This window comes from Zalophus californianus, chromosome 4, assembly GCF_009762305.2.
Source record: "Zalophus californianus isolate mZalCal1 chromosome 4, mZalCal1.pri.v2, whole genome shotgun sequence".
NCBI lineage: Eukaryota > Metazoa > Chordata > Mammalia > Carnivora > Otariidae > Zalophus > Zalophus californianus.
Window position 1 is genome coordinate 90,681,529 of NC_045598.1, and position 22,379 is coordinate 90,703,907.

The window sequence follows — 22,379 nt, forward strand, 5'->3', positions numbered from 1 at the left end:
TAAAACAATCCAAGAGGGATTAAGAAAAAAGTCTGAATTTCAAAAAGGTATAGTCATATTTTAAACTTTTATAAGTCTCTTTAGAACTTTATAAATGACCAAAATAGATGTTTCTTGAAAACTGCACCTTTTAAATTCTTCAATTGATATTTGACTACACCAAAGTTACAAAATAAATTATCTTATTTTGGACATGTTTTTAGTTTCATGATGTCTCAGAAACTGATTGCTTAAGTCCTCATTATTCTTTCATAAAATCCAATTTGATTAAGTTGTTTTGAGTTTAGGTCTCATAAATGTTTTAATGCATTTTTAAGAAATAATCAGGGTTTGAATTTTTCTGATTTCTCAGTAGAACAAAAATAGAAATGACTAATAACTTTGCAACTACAGTTCAAGGAATTTAATATACGAGATGTTAAAGCACAGCAGACTCAAAATTATATTTCACATACAGGTAGTAGATCTTTTTAAAATGACATTTCACAAGCATCAGCAGAGTTGACAGACTAATACTGGAAGACATTTCCTTGGAGCAGAACTAATGAGCCTCCTGGTACAGCTATCAAATTAAATTTATAAGACTCTCCACCCTCATTAGAGGACTAACTGTGGAAACCATAAGCTTTGTGGTTATAACAAGAGTCACTTCAAAATAAATGTAGTCTTATTATAATTCACTATAGCATAAAGCAACATGGAATGTGACAGAATTCTTTTTAGTTTATGGTTATAAGGCAAAAAGTCCAAAACACTTAACCTGCCAAAATTCAGGGGTATTGCAGCACTGAGATTCTAATAAATGATTCCTGCTAACCAAAGAAGACTTGGTTAAAGGGATCTTTTCGTTTTTCTTTTTTTCTTTTTTTGGAGCCAGTTCTGTTTGAAGGACATAAAAAGTGACTTTGTGGAAGATACAGAATCATCTTTGCTAAAAGAAAAAGTTTCCAGCTATTCTGTTATTTCCCACTTAGCTATATTAATCACTGAAAAATCACAATGGGATACAGCCCCAAACATAGAGTATATGGAGCATAATTGATGTTTCATGAATACTTTGTTAAATGAATACATGAACAAATAAACTGACAGTTTTAAGTTACATACCTGGAGGAGAAGGTGATACTTTAAAACACGTTGCATAGGAACCACAAGCAAATCTCGAAGAGTGAATTTTCCATTATTTGCTCTTTTGGAACATTCCTAATGAAATGTTTTTTTAAAAACATTTTTAAAAACTTTGTTAATTTTATCAAAGGAAGTCATAAAACAAGCATTAAAAGATGCAGAGGCCATAAACAAAACTCTTATTATATAATAAATATCTTGGTATTTTCCTTAATAATCCTTCCTGAAAAATAGAAAGTATCTAATTAAAAACCAAAAAGACAAACCTTGTAGCATTTCAACTCCAAAATGATACATTAAGCAGAACTATTTCATGCATGAAAATTATTTTCTCTAATGACCCTCTGGGGTCTTCTTCTACCCTTATAGCTCCCCCTTCTACCAATCATCCTCCCGCCGGCCTGTGGGCCCAGCATCAAGAACAAGTCCCTACTCATCAAACTGGCCATGTGCCTTCCTCATGGGCATGCCTTTTGCTCATTCTGTTCTCCCCAACCACCATGTGCTTGGTCTAGTTTCCAATAAAATTTATCATCCTCTTCAAGAACTATACATCTAGGCCTTTTGTGATAATCCCAATCAAAATTGTGCTCCCTCTGTGCCTTGTGGGCATTTTAAGTGTTGTTGTATACAATATCTTCCCCAATATATATCTTTTACAGCTTTAAGAATCTAGTATTTGCTTAATATTTGTGAAACTTAATGAAATGGAATGATTGACTCCAAAAATTTGCTAAAGTATAAACCTATTATTGGATTCAAAGTTTCAAAAGCCTATTTTTTTTAATCTCATACTCTCTTAAAAGTTTATCTAAAAATAGTATTGACTTGCGTCCATTCTTTTGCCATTAACTATGACTTTGAGGAAAGTACTCTGAAGTATCAAAGCATGAATTCAAATCAAGGCTTGGCTGTGTAACCTTGAACAAGTTGCTTTTCTGATTTTACTGTTTCTCACATATTTTTGTGACCTAGTTTTAAAAAATAACAAAGTTCCATAAAATTATTATTATTAGTGAGAAACTAAGTCCAAAATCCTCAGACAATTGCATATCCCAGACCAAGGAATTCTCCAGTTCCTAGAAAAAGATGCATTCAAGAAAATACTGCTTTGTTCATGAGTTTGTTTCCCCTTTGCCCACACTTAGCTTTTCCGGCACACAGAAGGATATATTATCAGGAGCTATAAAAGTAAACACCATTAGCTCTAATGACCATAGTGACTTAATGAGTATTTGACTACAGGTCTCAAGCAAGAACTGGGGACACACCTGGACAAGTTAGCTCATGTCTTGTCAATTGCTGTTCACTGGGAAGAATAACTATTTCAACTGATTTCCTGCTTCTACAGATTATGGAGAGTTCTGGATCATGGGTCTCAAATAGGAGGTTAAACTGTTAAGATTATTATAATGAATGAGTCTCATCTCCCTAGCTGCATTTTAAGCTCCTTGGAACTGAGGTTGTATCTTATACTTCATATAAATACATATATATACATATATATATGTATATATATGCCGTCTTAACATAGTGTTAGGGAGAGAAATGTTATACATTTAAAATTCACTTCGTTATGGTATAGAAGTCAGTTTAAAACTGTTGGGGAAAGAATTCCTTGAAGTTCTAAGTTACAGGCTCAGTAAGTAAAAAAAACTAATATTGCTGGCATTTCCTACAACTGGGGAGGAGTATGAGTCTGAGGTTGTGAAATGCTTATTAGTATTATAAGTAAATAAAGGGTAGAAATGAGTCTTCCAAAACATCCAATCACATGCTTAGCTGAACTCCAATTCTAACTGAGAAGAAAGTAAAGGAATAGGGATGAGGTAGCTTACAGGACAAGACAAGACACACTTTGCCCTATGTTATCTTGGTTCCAAAGTAGAAAAGAAAAAAGATAAAATCACCAAGAGCAAAAGTAACCACAAAACTGAAGACATGGGGTGCCTGGGTGGCTCAGTCGGTTAAGCATCTGACTTTTGATTTTGGTTCAGGTCATGATCTCAGGGTGCTAGAGCCTGCTTAAGATTCTCTCTCTCCCACTCCCTCTGCCCCTCCCCCCCCCACACTTTTTTTTTTTTTAAGATTTTATTTATTTATTTGAGAGAGAGAGAATGAGAGATAGTGAGCACGAGAGGGAAGAGGGTCAGAGAGAGAAGCAGACTCCCCGCTGAGCAGGGAGCCCAATGTGGGACTCGATCCCGGGACTCCAGGATCATGACCTGAGCCAAAGGCAGTCGCTTAACCAACTGAGCCACCCAGGCACCCCCACGCACACTTTCTTAAAAAAAAAAAAAAAAACAAAAAACAAAAACAAAAATACTGAAGATGTGAAGGAGGCAGAGACACACGGAGAATAGGGCAGCTTTCCCTTTATCATGACAGGAGTTGCAGAGGACAGTCCCAGCAAAGAGTATCTGTTGAGGTGTCACAGTAAGTGTCTGATTCAATACCTGCAAATCAGGGCCCTGGTCAGAAGTAGTTGACTTTTTAGGCAAAAAAGGACAGCCAGCAGCCCCTCGCCCTGAGCCTTTCAAACTCAGCCAGAGGTTCTCTCTTTCCCTCTGACAATGATCATACAACAGTGTTCCTAGAGTCCCAGAGTGTGTCACAGGCAGGACATTGACTGTGACTCTGAAGGGAGAGGAACATCTAAACAATGCTGAGTATAATGGAGGTTTGACTGACAACTTCCAGACTCCTGTCTTGAGCCAGAGGTTTATATCTTTGTTAAAAACAAACAAACAAACAAACAACGGCTCTAATGGTAGCTCTGTTAGGAACTACTTGTGTAAGTTGTCAAGTTTTATCTTACCATATTTTAATTTGAGTCAAGATAGCTTATAGCTCTATGCTTCTGAGGTTCTATTCTCCCAAAAGGAACAGAAACCCTTTACACTAACAGGGCTGTCAGGATATAATTTCGTAGTGACTCAAGCCACCAGCAGACCCAGAGTCCGCATCATCAGAGGTTTGTGAGAAGAGGAAAAGATCCATGATAGAGAGTTAGTGTGGTTGCTTGATAGCCTATTGATAGGTAAACTTTCTAACCAATATTTCCCCATTATGGGTGTTATGAAATCACACCAAATGCGCTAAAGCAATGAAAAAGTTCTAATTCGAAAATCATGTGCCTCTTTTTTTCATCACCTGACCTCACTGCTAAATTGAACAAAGACAGCAAAGGAGACACTAGAGAGTCAACTAAGCCAAACACAGCCATTTAAGAGCTGACTATGTATCTCTACCCAACATTTAAGAAAATCCAAACATATGGATAATTGGGACAATAATTCATATAACATATAAATAATCTTTTGCAAAAGTTCTTTGAAAGTACACTCTTCTTGTGAAAAAGAAATGATATACAAAAACAAAAACAGAAACAAAAAAAAACCCCACAATCTCCAGGTTTACTTTCCATTGCTACCACGTGCTCTGTTCATTCTGGCCTACTCTCCATTTCTCAAACTTTCCCAAATCATCTGGTCAGAATGCTCTCCACGGAATCTCACCTGTCAAGATTCACTCCATTCTTTGGTGACCTAACTCAAATACTACCTCTCCAGAGAAATCTCCCACATTCTACCCATACTGAAGTGATCAGCCTTACTCATGGAGCCCTATTACTGCTTGTCACATACAACTTAATCTTACTTCTGTCTGTCTTGTCTTGCCTCTTACGGGCAATATTCATGCCCCTTTTATAACCTGGCCCTAAGTGTCTTATGTTTTTAATAACCATTTTTAATCTACATGTACATTATCTCCCATATATCTTACTTATCCTATACCTCTTTCTACCTAGCTGATCCTGGGCAAATTACTCATAACCTCTCTGAACCTCAGTGTTGTCACCCATAAGGGAAGAAAATTAATTGTACATATCTCACAGAGTCATAAGGATCTAACGAGATGATGCATGTAAAACACAGAGCCATAAGTCATAGATTTTACTACTGTTATATTATTACTATCACATTAATATTTTTAGAGCTAGCTATGAAAATATTTTATAAAGTTGACATGAAATTATATTTAGAATACATTGGGATATTTACTATCGCACTGATCTTGAAAAGAAATATATCTATTTTTGTTCTTATTCTTTTTTGGGGTATGGTTGACACAAAACGTTTCCTTAGTTTCGGGTGTACAACTTAGTGATTTGACAAGTTTATACACGATGCTGTGTTTACCTCCAGCGTAGCTGCGATCTGTCTCCTTACATCACTATTACAATATCACTGACTTCATTCCTTACACTGTGCCTGGTATTTCCATGACTTACTTATTCCATAACTGGAAGCCTGTATCTCCCTGTCCCCTTCACCCATTTTGCCCATCCACCATCACCCTCCCCTTCTTTAAGGTTTATCTTACTTTATGTCACAACCAAACAAAAAATAAACAGGTACCTCTAATTTCAGTTTCACATCTTCTTTTGTCTTAGAAATGTTGTCTAAACTAGAGATGGCCGATTCCACTCCACTGCAGTACTGCCCATAAATAACCAACCTGAAAGGGAGAAAGAAAGAGATTCATAAGACAAAAAAGCCAGAATAAAGTGGAAAGGGAAGAGGCAGAATTCCCATCAATTTACAACCACAGCTGGGTGGAATCAGAGCAAATCTCACTTGTCCTGTGTCTCTAACTACCTACGTGACCCTGGGCAAACTACAAGTCATCTCTCTGAACCTCTACTTTCTCATTTCTTTTCAATGCACACCACACGTGAAGTCACAGAATAAGGGTCACTCATATTATGTTATTAAAAGGGCTAATTTTTATTTTTAAATCTGAATGGGATTAATTCCACGTACATTTTCACAGCAGGTAGATTTTACAAACCGGCTTAATGACCATTAACATCGAGTACACATGAATGTCACAAAAACAAAATGAAAAATTTATGTTCCTACTAAAGATCAACTTTTTACTGTTTATGCACACTCAGAAACAGTTTTACTTTATACTACAATTTTATTTAATCACTACTCATGACTCCATTCATTAATAAACCTCCCACTCTCCTGCTTTTTAATTAAGGAAAACACAGTATCTGAAAATTGGGAATGAATGAGAGGGCTGACAGTGCCAGATGGAAGAGAATTCGCACATCATGGAGTCTGAGGCCACTTCAGGAAGGGGGCTGTGGAGTAATACAGATATTTTACAAAAAGTTTGGGTAATTTATTGTTTCTTTCAATTCTCCATTGGGGGGAAAAAAAACAACTAATGAGTTCATGTTTATCCAACTGTTGTTGATGCAAAGCAATCCATTAGCCACTTCTTAGCACTAGGAACTCCAGTGCTTGATTTAAAAAGAGAGAATGACATTTTACGTGAAATTTCTTGGTACTTTAATGCACATGAGTTGTTCAGATTTTTTTTTTTCAAACTTAGAAGGGAAAACCGCCTTAAAGAGAGAATTATAAAATATTGGAGTGGGACCAAGCACTAGGCACCAGGTAATCTACTCCTAACATTTACAGATGGAGAAAAGGAGGCTCAGAGACTTAAAATGACTTCCTGAAAACTACAGAACTCAGGGGTAAAGGGTCTGATAAAGAACCTGAACCTTCTGACTTGCAGTGCAAAACTCTGCATTCTTTTTGTTTTTCCCTTTTTCTTGATACACATACAGAGCTCAAACTACTACCCTGAGATTAACTGTCCCATGTTCTAATTACTACCCAGGCAGTATCTTAACAGCTATTTATGAGCAATTTTAATACTAACCCTCACTATAATCACAAAGTGATAGCCACAACACTTAAAAGTTAAAAGTTACCTTTCCTTGTAGTTAATGAAAACTTGATATAAGTTCTGGTCATTTTTATTTACAATGGAATCATGAATCTCTTGCATTAGGTTCCGATGAACTTTTACAAGCTCCTTAGGAAAGGGAAAAAAAAAAAAAAACATGTCAAAGGAAATTATAAATCAGGACCAAAAAAAAAAAAAAAAAAATCACCCAAACTGAAAATCCCTACAGTTGCTAGACTTGTCTTTCAAAGAGATGTTGAATGCCCTCAATATATAAACCTGCTACCACAGATGAAGACAGGAGTAAGGAGAGGAGGGAAAGAGAAGTGAGAAAGGGGAGAAGGGGGAAGGAGAGAGAGGGGAGGGGAGGGGAGGGGAGGGAGACAGGCCAAGTGCACAGAAAACAGCACTTTCGGATCAGACCTGAATCATCAGTGTCCTGTGCGGGGGGTGGTAAGTATCTCACTAGTTATTAAAGGGTAATTTATTCCTTTTATAAAAATACGTATAGCTCATTTTCATTATAATCACTCTAATTTTTTAAATAAAACTATCCAAGTGCTTAATGTTTTATTGATGGAATAAAGTAACGATTCATGTCCTTGGGACATAAAAATGTAGATTTGCACTTTGGTCAATTAGTGGTGTCCTGGTGCTAAGCTAACAATAATCACACTAAATTACTTGAAACCAGACAACTAATGGCATAAATAAAGAGCAGATAAATTGTACTAGGCAGTTTGCTGGAGCAACTCAGAAGTCAGAATTCCACCTTTTCCTGATAAGTAATTTTCAGTCAGGCAGTAAATAACACATCACAGCCAGGAAATGAGGAAATTCTAATCAAGGTGCCAATTCTCCCATTATCCTTTCCTTGTATCTTGGTGCCCACACTGACTTCACAGCAAGCCCTTTCCTTAGCAGGGTGAAAGGACACGGGAATATGTTGGCCCTGTCATTTTGTTGAAGAGCATGTTAAAGCCGTAAGATTAAGGACTGTCAAATGCACCCTATGTTACAGCGACAGCAGTGAGGTGGTTCAAGAGCCTCATCTTCCTAGAATATATGATTCGCTTTATGCTAAATGTTCACCTGATATTGTGACTTTTTTCTTCCTGCTATGCTATGAATCAATGAGAATATCTTCATCTGGCCAAAATCAGGGACAAGGACAATAATCTGCAAACTGATGCACATAGATACTGAACATGACAGAACCAAAATAGTAGGGAACTTTCAGGTAAAACAAACAAACTTGTGCTTTTTAGTGTATCCATGAGCCATCTATTAAAACCCAAGCCAGTTTTAGACGTTTAAGAACTTGAATCTTGCCTAGTATGACCTCACTGGGCACAGCATTTGGTTTGTTTCAATGCTTCTAGGTAAATATCCTTTAAGATTATAAGGTAATTGGAAGGGGCTCTGAAATTCAAAATGCTTACATAAATGTGAAAAAAAAAAAGCTCCTCACATCTAACCACTAAAATGGACTCTTAAATCATAAGGAAGTAGTGCATCAGAAATGGAAGTTAAGGTTAGTACAAATGGAAGCAGAAGCAGAAAGCACCACAGAGCAGAGGTCAAGGAAGTGGAGAAATCAATGTCTATAGGACAGGGTTGAGAGGCTGGAGTAGCAAGAGAGCAGGGAGTGGACCATAAGGGGGCTCCCACAAGACAGACAGTGGCACCAGGGATTCCTTAACTTAGACTACCTCTTCCTGACAAGCAGTTAAGGATAATACATGAATCTTATCCATGCATGTTCAGCTTGAATCTCAACTGATTTTGGCTGAAGATATGACACATCCTTTATTTCTAGAAAATAAGGATATAAGAACTCAGGAGGCAAAAAATAGAGTTAAAATTCTTCAAGAATAGAGGAAAATATTAAATAGGAATCTGGAACCCAGTAAGAAGATAGGAATTTTATAGAAGTATACCACAATTTTAGCTAGCATATTTTTACTTACAGGAATGTTGATGAATACTGAATCAAATTCTGCTGCTGTCAGAAATCTTTTTAGTGGTGCCATGAAATACTACAAGGATAGAACAGAATAATTAAGCACAACTTATCCTAATAATAGTTTTTCATCAACAAATAATATTTATTGAAAGTAAATTGTTTATCCGTATAATGAATACCAAGAAAAAAGCAGATACTATTTGCTCTATCTTAAAGATTTTATACTTGAATAGAGTTATAAAGACATAATACAAGTTAACACATTTAAAGTATAGACTAAAAGGTTTCAGCAATAAATGCTTCTGAAAGTAAGAAAAAAAGAACCTTATTGGCCAAATTGGGGGGGGAGGCAGTATTTTGGAGATACAGCACCGATACAAAATATCCCTCAAATGCCTTGTAGAAATTCTAGGTCCCCGAGATCAATTATGTATTTGTGCAATTTATGGATCATCCCCTTCATTCTTTGAGAATTTTAGTTCTTGGCCTGCCATATTGCTTTCCATTACCAGTCCACTGTCCACTTTTGGCAATCTCAGTATCTGTGCAGATGATCCTCCCAATAGCCTGGCCTTTCAGCTCCTTGACTTCCAGTAATCTTGTGTTCCATCCCAGCTCGGCTCCCTACCCTGGTGGTCACATCCCGAGACCTTCTCATTAGCAAAAACTGCAAGGCTCTATAGCATTAATTTCAAGCAATCAGCTCTCTGACCACTACCCCCTACCTTGACAGCTCATTCCTTCAAGAAATTCTTCAACCGCATTGGGTCTGCCAATCCACTGAACATCCTGTGTCTCTCATGTCCTCACTTCCCTTCCTACCCAGTTTGCACACCATAAACCATCATCAGAATCACTTCCCTGCATATACCCTTACCCTCTACTCTCCTCTTCCACTGTGCTTTTCTGGAAGAAGAAAAAACCTGGGTAAATTTAGCTTGCTATGGATGTTGCGCCTGTACCTAAGGAGTTAAACATGAACTAGACTGATAGTCTAATTTTCAATTGAGCCTGTGATACTGCATAATCCTACTACATTCCCCTAATCAATTTACGCCCACCCTCCTCCCAAACAACTCTTCCACACCTTCAGCTCTTTTCCTAAATGTCCAAAACTCTCTCCTGGTTCTCAATTTCCTGACCTCTAAATGTGGAAGTCGCCAGAGGTGGCCTCAAACCTCTCCTCTATCAACATCCATTCCCTAGGTGAATTCATTCAGTACCATGGCCTTATACATTCCTTTGCGTCATGATAACGGCCAGTTCAACTTTTCCCCTTAATGCCAGCCTCATATATCTGACTTCCTCCTCAGCACAGCCCCTTGGAAACTGAGAAGTATTGCAAATTTAGTATGTCCCAACAGACTCATGATTTCCAAACCTGTCCTCCCCATCTCAGTGACAATCTTCACCACTCAGGCAGTTATTCATGCTATAAACCTAGCATTGCTGATTGCTCTCTTTCTCAGACATCCTTCATCTAATTCATCATCTAATCCACTCGGCTCTACTTGCAAAATTTATTCAGAATCTGACCATTCCTCACCAGCTCTACAAATACTATCATGTTCTGTCAATCCAATTACTGCAATAGCCTTCTAACTTTTCTCCCAAAAAGTCAGAACGAGCTGTGAAAAACTTACATTAGATCATGTCCCTTCTTCTACTCACCCAGTCCACCTTTGAGCTAGTGTTCTCTATGCCCCCTACAGGATGCGGTGGCTCACCAGCTCTCCACGCTCACTGCTTCTCTTCTCTCATGCAGCTTCAGCCACCTGGGCTACTGCTGTTCTTTGGGACATGTGGAACACGGTCTCATCTGAGGGCCTTTCTCCCAGGAACTGTCATCTCTGGGGGGATGTTGGCACAGTTTGCTCCCTCAATTCCCTCAGCTGTCTGTCTTCAGTGTGATCTTACCACAGACCTTCCATTATTTTACATAAAATAAAACCAGCCCACCTCCATCACTCTCTATCCTCTTTCCCTGACTGATTTTTCTTCAGAGACTTTATCAACACCTGGCACACTTATTTGCTTAAATTATAAACTCTCCCATAGGAGAGAGTATCATGAGAACCAGAGTTTTGTTGTGTTTCCTGCTATAGCCTTGGCGTCTAACACCGTGCCATTCCGATATTAAGAAATCAGTAGCTAGTTGTGGAATGAATAAATCTGCTTTGAGATCTTTAAATCCAAAGTCCTACTGAAACGCAGAAAATACGCAGTAGACATAGTGTCTTTTATATTAACTATAAAGTGCAGTACTTAGGCATCAAATACCTGATAACTTACTTTTTCTATTGACTCCAGTGTTTCTGTGTATTTTTCTTCTGTCTGCTTAATTTCTGCTAGGCAGCAACTTCGTATGTCATTTTCTGGACATTTCTGCAATTAGAATTATCAAAAAATTATTTAATCAAACATATGTGTTAATCTCTCTGGTAGTCAAAATCACTGACTTTCTTAAGCTTTCCATTCTAATAAAACATATAACTGAAAGATATATTTATTGCATTTATGAGGTATCTGTTCTTAAAATTTTGAATCATGTAAATGAAACAGTTTTAAATAATTAAAAATAAATTTCTGAGTATAGACACTCTTTATACTGGAAACATCGCTTTCATTATTTCATCTACTTCATTATTGAATCTGGAAACATCACACATGGTGTAATATAGTTTTCTTAATGTACAGCACACTTTACAAGTGCTGTAGAAATACTTGCAAAATAACAGGATATTTGATAGATAAAAATCTTAAAATACTTTTTTAACAGTATCTTGGTGTTTGGCTCACCTACTACTGTTAAGACTGGAGGTATTAAGAGCATAACATGAAGATCAAAGGTATGGTGGACCAGATGGAATTGGTTTCAAGTACCAGTTTTTCTGTTATTAGCTTGGTATTATGAACAAGTTACCTATTTTCTCTGTGTCTCAGTTTTCTCATCTACAACACAGAGAAAAATTACAGTTCCAACTCCAAGGAACTGTAAATGAGATAACCTGGTAAAGCACACAGCACCCTGAGGAGTATACAAGAAAGACCCTACACATTTAAATGATCATTGCTGTCAACCCTGTCCGGTATAAACAACCCGGCACTGTTAGCTGAATGAAGAACTGCCCCTGGGAGACACACTGAAGAATCTGCTGGTACCCAAAGCAGATGATGACTCTAGGAGATACAGATGATACTCTTTCACCTAAAAATACTCAAAATCCTGCCACAGGCAGCCTGTCAGCTCACAGTGGGTTAAAGCACATTCATCACATTTACCAAACACAGACCAGGTAACTTGTTTCCTTCCCATGGAAGCTACTGCTCCCTATATGGGGCACTGGACAAACCTCAGCCTTTTATTAAAGGCAAGACTATAAAGAGAGCAGAGGAAATTAATCAAAGCACTAAAAAAAAAAAAAAAAAAAAAAAACAAACCTAAACCACCATCCAGCTTTTGTATAAAAAAAAAGACTACATTAATGAAAGCCTATGCAACTGACCATTTTTTTTTAATTATAGGTGAGAAAAAAACTCAAAGTAGTTCTTTCTGAATGTTTTAGATATTTTAATGGCAGATAAACCATTGTGGGCTCATACTGACTATGACGATATGTGAAACTAAGTTTATAAAACAGTAAAAATTCTAGGAGACTCTTTAGTAAAACGAAAGAAAAAAATACTACTTCTTCTACCCCTAACAAATACGAAGACATATTCTTTAACATATACTTAATGCTACATCAAATTTAAAGAAGATTTAACTGCTTGGTAAGAGAAGATCTCCTTTCATGATAATGTAATTTCGTGATTCGCTGGAATTCTGTTCTATTGCCACTCTGCCACTATTTAGCTGCGTGGCACATCATTTCTCTCTCAGACTTGCTTTCCTTACAAGGGAAATTCAAGGACAAGACCAGAGATTGCCTGTGGTTGTTTTGAACTGCAGAATGTCATGTCCATGTGTTTCTAAATGCAGGAAGTCAATTATATAGTTAAAAGCTAACAAAGGTAAAGAGTAAACAAAAAACTATTCCAGCAGAAGTTACGTAAATAATTATATGAATCCATCTCGCAAGGAATCACTGTCCTAATAAAATACTCAAAGTAACTCAAGACATAAGGCAAGTGGGAGCCTACGGGTTGATGTGCTTCCTCTGCTTTCATTAAGTCCTCGTAGACTTCTCCTCCTTCATCTTCCCCATAAACACAGTCATAAAGACCTTCTTCATCTTCTACGTGTGATTCGCTGAAACAAAGGGTAGGATACTCAGGTCATTGTCTGTTATGCAGTAAATGCAATAGCTACATACAGCCTCGTGGAAAATCCAGGGAAAAAATATAACAGGATTCACGGAAAGAGTCCAAGGCTTTACATTACAACTTTCTCCCTCTTAATGAGGACAAAGTCCAACAACAGAATCCACCAAGGATGGCAGTGACAGCTAACATTCACTGGGTATTTATTACATACATGCACATAAACGATCACTCTGCATACATGATCTCACATAGCTGGCCCAGGCCCAGTGTTCACTGTGTTATCAGGTAGGCATTATTATTTAGTCCATTACAGAGATAAGGATGTTAGAGAACTAAAGGTTATTTATTTGACTTGCCCACGAAAACACAGCTAGTCCGTGGCAGGTCCAGATTTAAAACTGAGTCTGTCTTACATTCTAAGTGTTCTAATCACTCTATCCTACTGCCCCCATTTCTATTTCGAGGCCTGAGACTGATCATCTATATTAATGGGTCTGATATGGGAAAGACAGGGAAGTTGGGGAGGATCTCATAGTTTATAAATGGTCTTTTAAAAGCAACAGTTTCTGCAGGGTTATTACTGCCGATATCTAATGCAATGGTTTTCCAACCATGCTTCTTCCAGCCCACTCAGAGGGTCTCCCCAAGTCCCCCATTCAGCCAGATTCTGCTATTACCTGTTTTGTCTGTATTTTGTTTAAAGAAATGGTCCCAAGCCCACAAGGCATTTTTAAATACCATTTCAAATCTGCTGGCCTCCTGATAGTTGAAAACCATCCCCATTTTTAAAGCTCCCAATGAGTACATACACAGTGACTGACTGACCTACCTTTCCTAAACCCTTTATATGATATCATAAACCCATTTAGTCAAAGTAGAAATAGCTAGTTCCACCTATCACATGTTCTGTTACTACTCCTTAAGCTTTTCCTTTCAGTTCAAGACTTCTATAAATAGCCTCGATCACTAATAATCCCAATTAAGATTAATAAATTTAGGCATTTCTAAATTCAACTCCTTCAATACTGCCAGCCCTTATCATCTTTCTTAGGCCTGTGCAGATGGAACATTATAAACTGATATGCACAAAAATAAGAAAACTGTAACTGTAAATGTCACTCTACAACTTGGATCATTTTTCAAAGTAGGTTCAATCACTAGGTTGTCTTTGTTTGTCATGAAGGATTATTTGGAAGCCTTTGACAGGAATGAACTGTATCAAACACCCAGAAGAAATAAAGGTGCCTTAAGGGAGAGTGATCTGGTAGTAACAAATGTTTCAGAGAACTATGCTCTGAGAAAAATTTGTCTTTGGGTTAGCTGTCCATCCATTCACTCACCCAGCAGACATATACTAAGAACCTACTGAGGTCCATACTCTTTAGTGCTAAGAATGCATAGATCAAGAAGATCCGAGGACTCTCCCATAGTCCAGTGTAGAGCATAGCATGCCAACATGTAATTCTAGAAGGGCAACAGAGCAGATGAACGCAGAATGCATGAGCAAGGGAAAGAGTAACTCTGACTGAAGAACTCAGGGAAGGCTTCACAACAGATACTACAACTGAACTGGATCTTGAATATATTTATCAATTTATTCAATAGCTATTTGCTAAATGAGTACTACTATGTTCCAAGAGATATGGCTGCAGACGAGGCAGACGCAGTTTCTGCTGTCGGAGGTGACACATACTCACTGAAAAAAGGGAAGGAACGTTCCAGACAAAGGATACCAACACTTGCAAAGGCAGAAGGTCTGGAGAGCCCAGCAACGTCAAGAGTGTTGTCCCATTCAGGTAAGTGAATGTAAGCCCCAGAGGGAAAAGCTAAAACCAACCTGTGAAAGGCAGTACACCCTGTAAGCACAACCTTACGTGGGCATTTGGAATGCAAGAGGGGGTTTTCTATCAGGGCAGAGTGGAGGCAACAAGAAGACAGTAAGCCCAGAAATGAAACCCTGTGGGTAAGAGATTTTGAGAGCCATAACTAGAGTAAAGGCAGATAAGGAAAGAAAGAGACTTCAGATACTGTGTCAGGTGCAGTCAACCAGACTTGGTAACCAGTCAGAATTAGGGAGAGGGGGGAAAGGAGTGAAGGAGGCTACTCAGCTTCCTACTCAGTAAAACTGGGCAGATGCTAAGTCATTAGGTAATTCCAGAATTACCATACTGAGGGGTTTAGGCAGGCAATCCAACCAGAGAACAGGGGGAAGTTAAACCAGTCTGAACATTTTCTATAACACATCAAAGGACAGGAAGGCTTGATGAGTCCATGAGGGAGTGGAGATAAGGAATAGCAAAGGAACAGGCTCTGCATCAGAAGAGATCCTGTTCAACAAGAAGCTAGGCTGTGAAATCCATTTCCCTGCTACCCCTAATCCCAGCTTCACCGTCTTTGACCACCACTCCCACCCCCGAAAGAACACCTCATCTTGCTGAACTATTGCTTTTGACTATTTCCCATGAGGGTAGAGGCACATGCTGTATGAATACATACAGATTTTTCTTTTACCATTGTAGGAGATATGACACTTAAAGCACAAGCAACAAGATAAAAAATAAACAAGTCAGACTGCATCAAACTAGAAAGTTTCTGCACAGCAAAAGAAACCATCAACAAGGTGAAAAGACAACATATGGAATGGGAAAAAAAATGTTTACAAACCATCTATCTGAGAAGAGGTTAGTATCCAAAATATATAAAGGACTAATACAACTCATATAACCACAACAAAATAGCCCAATTTAAAAATGGGCAAAGGACCTGAATAGACATTTCTCCAAAGATATATGAAGGGCCAAAAGGTACATGAAAAGATGCTCAACATAACTAGTCATTAAGAAAATGAAACTTAAACCACATGAGATACCATCCCATGCCTGTTTGAATGGCCATCATCAAAAGACAAGAGATAAATCCTGGTGAGGATGTGGAGAAAAGGGACCCCTCATGCACTGTTGGTAGGACTATATATGGGTGCAGTCACTACAGAAAACAGTACGGAAGTTCCTCAAAAAATTAAAAATAGAAATATAATATGATCCAGGAATTCCACTTCTGGGAATATATCCAAAGGAAACAAAAACACTAACTCAAAATGAAATCTGCACCCTCATGTTCAGAGCAGCATTATTTACAATAACCAAGACATGGACAGAACCTACAAGTCCACTGATAGATGAATGCATAAAGAAGTTGCAGTATATATATACACAATGGAATATGATTCAGCATAAAAAAAAATGAAATTCTACCAATTGCAATAACATGGATGCACCATGAGGGCATTATGCTGAGTAAAATAAGACCAAGAAAGACAAACACTGTGTGATCTCATTTATATGTGGGATCTAAAAAAAAAAAAAAAAAAAAAACACCTCATTGTAAAATAGATCAGATGTGGGGAGATCAGAGATGGAGGAGAGGGGGAGGGATAATTGGAAGAAGGTAGTTAAAAGGTACAAACTTCCATCAGTCAGGTAAATAAGGACTAGGGATCAAATGTATGACATGATGACCACAGCTAACACTGTTGCACGGTACACAAGAAAGTTGTTAAAACAGTAATTCTTAAGTGTTCTCATCACAAGGAGTTTTTTTTTAACCTTTTCTTCTTTCTTTTCTTTTAATTGTATCTATATCAGATGGATGTTGTGGTAATCATTTCACAATATATGAAATAAAACCATCATGCCATACTCCTTAAACTTACACAAGGATGTATGTCAGTTATTCTCAATAAAACTGGAAAAAGGTTTTTAAAAAGAATTGTAGGAGTGACACACACACGTGTGTATGCATGTGCACACTCACACACACATACACACACTCAAGATCGGGCTAAAATGCTTTGGGTTTTGTTATTCAATCCCATACTAAGGCAACTTTTCTTGCTAATAGTTTGGTCAAGACTTCCTGACCTGCATAAAATGAGTGGGCGGTGGGAGCGGCGAAGGATGACTGTGATTCTTCAGATGGCCAACAAATCAACAATAATCTACATTACTTTTTCTGTGTTTAGGTCATCTATATATGGCCATGACTAACACCCTGATCATAAAAGTAGAAAAAGCAGACACTGTGCAGCCTAGCCATCTCACACCCTCTCCATTCCATTCTGTGTCTGTTTCTCTCCATTGTGAGAACAGAATGATTCCCTCTGCAGTAGGGAGGCGGCCAGTGTTGGTTCTAAGCGCTTCCCTTGGGGTGATTTCACCCCTAAAAGTCAGACTTAAGGATATGAGCTCATAGAGATCATAACAAAGCTAAGACTGAAAATCAAAAGCAAGCACTTGTAGGAATAATACCACATTTGGACCTTCCACCACCAGATGGAGAGTTGCAGCAGGTTGCATCTCCCAGAGCATGAGCTGGTGTCTCAGAAGCCCAGGTTTCTCCAAACTTAGCCAGGGGTGCATCCTCTCAGGATTTATCCTGACATCAACACAACAAGATGAGGGAAGGCTATGAAAATTAGTAAATATAAGTGACAATTGGTGGGGCTTAAAAAAGAACATCATAATAGCTCTAGAAGTAATAAATATTCTTTTTTAAAGATTTTATGAGAGAGAAAGGGGGGGTTAGGAGTGGGAGGAGGGGAGGAGGGTGAGGGGGAGAGAATCTCAAGCAGACTCCGTGCTGAGCATGGAGCCCAACTCGGGGCTCGATCTCACAACCCTGAGATCATGACCTGAGCCGAAATCAAGAGTCGGACACTTAACCAACTGAACCACCCAGGTGCTCCAAGAAATAATATATTCTTCCTAATATTTCAAAGGATTTGGTTATATTACCAGAACCTTACAGTCACTTTATCGAGACTGTAGCCAATTCAGTGAGACAATCAGCATCAATCTTGCTCAAGATCAGTGAGCTGCTGGAGGTTTTAAGAAGAGCTAAGAAACTATCCTTCATCCACATTTAAAACATAAAATTTCAAGGCCCATCCAAGTGCCACCTATTCTGGGACAAGCTGCTGGACATCCTGTCAGCATTTTCCTCTGTTCTTCTACTGGAAGTTCTTGGGAGGGAGAGGAGGGCATCTCAGGGCGCTTCCAGGGGTCCATGCAGTGAGGAAGAGCCCCAGCTCTGGAGTGAGAACTGTCTGGGTTCAAATCCAAAGACTAAAATTTACTAGTTCGGTGACTTCCAGCAAGTTTCTTAGCTTTCCACAATTCAGCTTTCTCCTTCATAAATTGGGATAATAGGAACAACCTCATCATGTTGCAGTTATGACACAAGATAATGCACGTAACATGGTTAGCACAGAAACCGGCACTCAATAAGCTCGTATGAACTGACGAGATAGCTCAGGCCTGAAGCAGAATGCTGGCAAACAGGAGATGCTTGATGCAATTTTGCTTAGTCATTCAGAAAACAAATATTTACTGAGGACCTACTATATACTTAGATGCTGTGTAAATTCTAGGAAGATAGCCAAGAACAAGGTAAAGTCCCTGGCCTCACAAAGTTGACCTCCTAAAGAGGAGATGGAGACAAAGATTGTCTTGGGCAGTAGTGAGTGCCATAAAGCCACAGAGCAAGGTGAGGGGCTGGCAGCAATTTGGGTAGGGTAGTCAGAAAGGCCTCTCTGTGGAGGGACATCTACGCAAGGGCTGGAACGGTGAGGGGTCAGCCCTAAGGGAGGAAGGAGCAAGTGCAAAGGTCCTACAGCAAGAACAAGCTTGGAGTGCTGGTGGATTAGGATGGATGAATGGGAGAATCTCCACAGAACCTGCATCCCTTTTAGAGCATAATCTATGTCTTATTATAATGCTTTGCAAACATGCCTGATCTTTATCATCAGTTCCTTGAAGGGCAGGGATCATTTTTTATATTTATTTGTAATCTGCACAAGTCATTCAATCAGCAGAAGATAATCAGGTGCAAGGACCTTTTGCCTCTCCTGACTATTAAACAATAAAGCCCAGAAGGAATCTCTGTGCAAAACAAACACCATGTAATGAAACTCCCTGAAGAACTCCAGCCCACGCTCATCTTGCCTTTCCTTGAACTTACAGAGCATGCACTATCTGCCCTACATCTCCAGGGCAGATCTTGTTTCTTTGTCATTGTTCCTTAACTGTCTAATTCCAGTTTCACCCACCACCTCTAGTATGCCTTTGAGAAACTTCCAAATTTTAGTTCATTGCAGTATGTTTAGTCACTCGTCAGAGGGACTGGCATGGCGTGGGGCACACAACAGGAACTAAAAGCCAGATGAGGCCCATTTTCTGGTGAAGATTTCCATCCCTAGTTTGAAGTTAATTCTTACACGTCTTAATCATTAAGCCACTTTTCCGCTTCAGAAAACTATTTTAACATCCATGGTTAAAATCCACAAAGGATGCAAACATTGGCACTGGTTTAATTTTGAAGATGCCCAACATACTCTATTAAGTCAGGAAGGCCTTTGTAGATGTCTTCATCACTAACGCTCTCTTCTGTTGGAAAGGGCCTGGAAGAGAGAGAGGGAAAAAAAAAAAAACACAAAACAAGGATGAATAAGCAACCATTAGGCCAGGCATTTAGTTCTCACTAAATGCACAAGGTCAGCTACAGTAGTCAGATCAGTGATCATGTTTAACACAACGGCCTGGGCTCCTCCCAAAGTGCCCATCCTGTAGCGGTGCATGGGGTCCCTCAGGGACACCGTGGCACCTGCCACCCCAAATGAGCTGTAGCATACCAGTGGTTGCCGCCATCACCTGAGCAGCTATGGACATGCTCACGTGCTCATCTGCTCTGCCACATGCCACTTACCTGCAGGCTCTGCAGCTTCCCAGCTCAGAAAACCAGCAGCTGCCCCGGTGCCCCTGCCTTGAGCACCGTCTCTCTCCACTTATGGAATCTAATCTGACTGACAAATGGTTTGGTAACAATCATCCCTGCATGACTCAGCCCACTAAATATAAAAATTATTAGAAGACCAAAATATCCGTACCCTTTTTATATGATTATTGATTCTGGCAGGCTGTTCTGCTCTGACTTCAAGATATTTAAGTTGTATTTTTTATTTTCACTTATTGGACAAATGAGTGAACCCTAAACCTTAAGGAGAGTAGGATGTTTTCTTTGTTTCCTATTAAAAGAAAAGCACTTTAATGTATCCCCTATGTCTAGCCATTGGCTTTTTTTGCCTAATGTACTAGGCACTTTTTTCATAACCCCAACATAATGCCCTAAATGCATATCTAACACAATCATAATTATACTATTATGTCAGAAGTTTTACTTACTTTATATGCAGGCAGCATGTCATGTTTCATAAAAACAAGAGGATCCATCAAAATAATAAATGAGCGCTAAGTAATTGGTAATAACTATATTCAATACATTGAAAAACAGATTTTCATATTAGTTTATGGATTAACTGAATACTTAAGACATTTAAGGAACTTACATTTTTCAAATAAATTAAAACATGTGAGAAATGCCGAAGTTTCAAAATCTTTTTGAAATGCATTTTTTTTAAAGATTTTATTTATTTATTTGAGAGAGAGAATGAGAGATAGAGAGCACGAGAGGGAAGAGGGTCAGAGGGAGAAGCAGACTCCCCGCAGAGCAGGGAGCCCGACATGGGACTCGATCCCGGGACTCCAGGATCATGACCTGAGCCGAAGGCAGTCGCTTAACCAACTGAGCCACCCAGGCGCCCAAAATCTTTTTTTTCTTAAATAAATTCAGGCACATTTGATTATGCTTTTATACCAATGCAAGTCCATTATAGAAAAATTTGAAAATATAGATTAGAATATTAAAAAGGAAAAGAAAACCTTCTAATGTATACCCTTTCAGAATCAAAAATACATAAATACATAAAAATAGCATCAGCCTACTTCAAAATCTGTTTACAAATAACGACATAAAATATATATTAATATGAAAAGATGAATCACGTAGAGCAAATTATAAGGTGTGAAACACGTAATCCAGCCTAGAGATTACTTCTGTAGAAAGCTGCCAAATTCATAGCCCATTTCCAAGAACCGGTCTGCAGGGTATCCTCCCTGGGGTCACTGTGCTTTGTATGCCAGGAATGGGCTGCCTGGCCACTGCCAATCAGTCCTCTAAGAGGTGCTTATATCCTCTCCCTTAAAATCTGAATGTGAGCTAGACACAGAAAAATGGCATCAACAGAGGGAGAGACACAGCATCACAAAACCCCATAATGGCTGGAGACTAAAGTATGGTGCTCTGTGGAAACAAGATAAAAAATAAAATCCATTCAATTTCCATGCAGCCTAGCTGGGTGGCTATTGAAACTGTTTCTCTGTATTTCTGATGTTACTAATAATACAAACTTCTGACTGATCTAACTTGAGTATGTGGGGTTTTAAACAGGAAAAAGCCCAACATGACATACATGTCTACATTTATTTCCATGCTTGCTGACTGCATAATACTCCACAGCATGGAGATGTCATAATTCGTTTAACCAATTTACTTCCAAGTTTTGCATTTAGGACCAATCCTTCAACTCACATCCTTGTACACATATCATTTTATACTTGTCTGATTACTTTTTAAACTCCTAAAGTTGTGAGTTCTTGCTATGGACTATAGGAAATAAATGTACTATGACAACTTGTCAAGTGTTTATTTACTTAAGCATTTGTGTTTATTTTGATGAATCATATGTAATGAAATGAAATGTTGGAGGAATTTAAGAAAACAAAGTACCCTATCGGTAACAGCCAGCAGTGAATTGAGAATGATGTTTAGCCAATGTGTCTTATTCACTCTACAAATAAGTTCTTACTTGCTCAATTAATTTCAAATGTGCACTAGGTACTTTACATCAGGTACTGTACTTGCATGAATGAGACGTGGTCCCTGCATGCAAAGTGCTTTACAAACAATAACCATTCAATAAATAACCACTACAATAAAGGAACAGAACACATGAACCACAGAGAAACAAGCTTACCTGATTCCTGTGGCCAACGCTATAGGTGTGCGAGAAAGTCGTGATAGTGTTTCTATAACCTGAGAGAAAAGGAAAAGTGTTAGTTGGACATGTATTTCAGAAAAGATACGAACTTTTTTTTGAAAATAGTCTTACAATCTAATATTAACAACGGCAGCAGAAACCTAAATTTGCAGATGCCAACAAAGTACAGAATGGGAAGAGCTGTTTCTGAAAATTATAAACACCTGGGTTATAATCCTGTCCCTTCTTTAACTTTGAAACTCTAAGCAGATTACCAAGCATCTGGTTTGCCATTTCTTTATCATTAAAGCAAGG

The 22,379-nt window shown here is 38.5% G+C and overlaps 1 protein-coding gene across 2 annotated transcripts in view; it reads right to left on the bottom strand.

Annotated features, from left to right (window-relative positions):
• The window catches only part of VAV3 (vav guanine nucleotide exchange factor 3), a 356,625-nt gene that overhangs the window by 174,086 nt on the left and 160,160 nt on the right, over positions 1–22,379 (bottom strand). For both annotated transcript variants that reach the window (XM_027620157.2, XM_027620165.2), the window contains exons 3-10: positions 22,062–22,120; positions 19,524–19,589; positions 13,010–13,118; positions 11,159–11,251; positions 8,871–8,939; positions 6,926–7,029; positions 5,550–5,649; positions 1,108–1,203 (exon numbers count right to left, since the gene is read on the bottom strand). In XM_027620157.2, the coding sequence (XP_027475958.1) occupies positions 1,108–1,203; positions 5,550–5,649; positions 6,926–7,029; positions 8,871–8,939; positions 11,159–11,251; positions 13,010–13,118; positions 19,524–19,589; positions 22,062–22,120 (696 nt within the window). The remainder of the gene's footprint in view (positions 1–1,107; positions 1,204–5,549; positions 5,650–6,925; positions 7,030–8,870; positions 8,940–11,158; positions 11,252–13,009; positions 13,119–19,523; positions 19,590–22,061; positions 22,121–22,379) is intronic.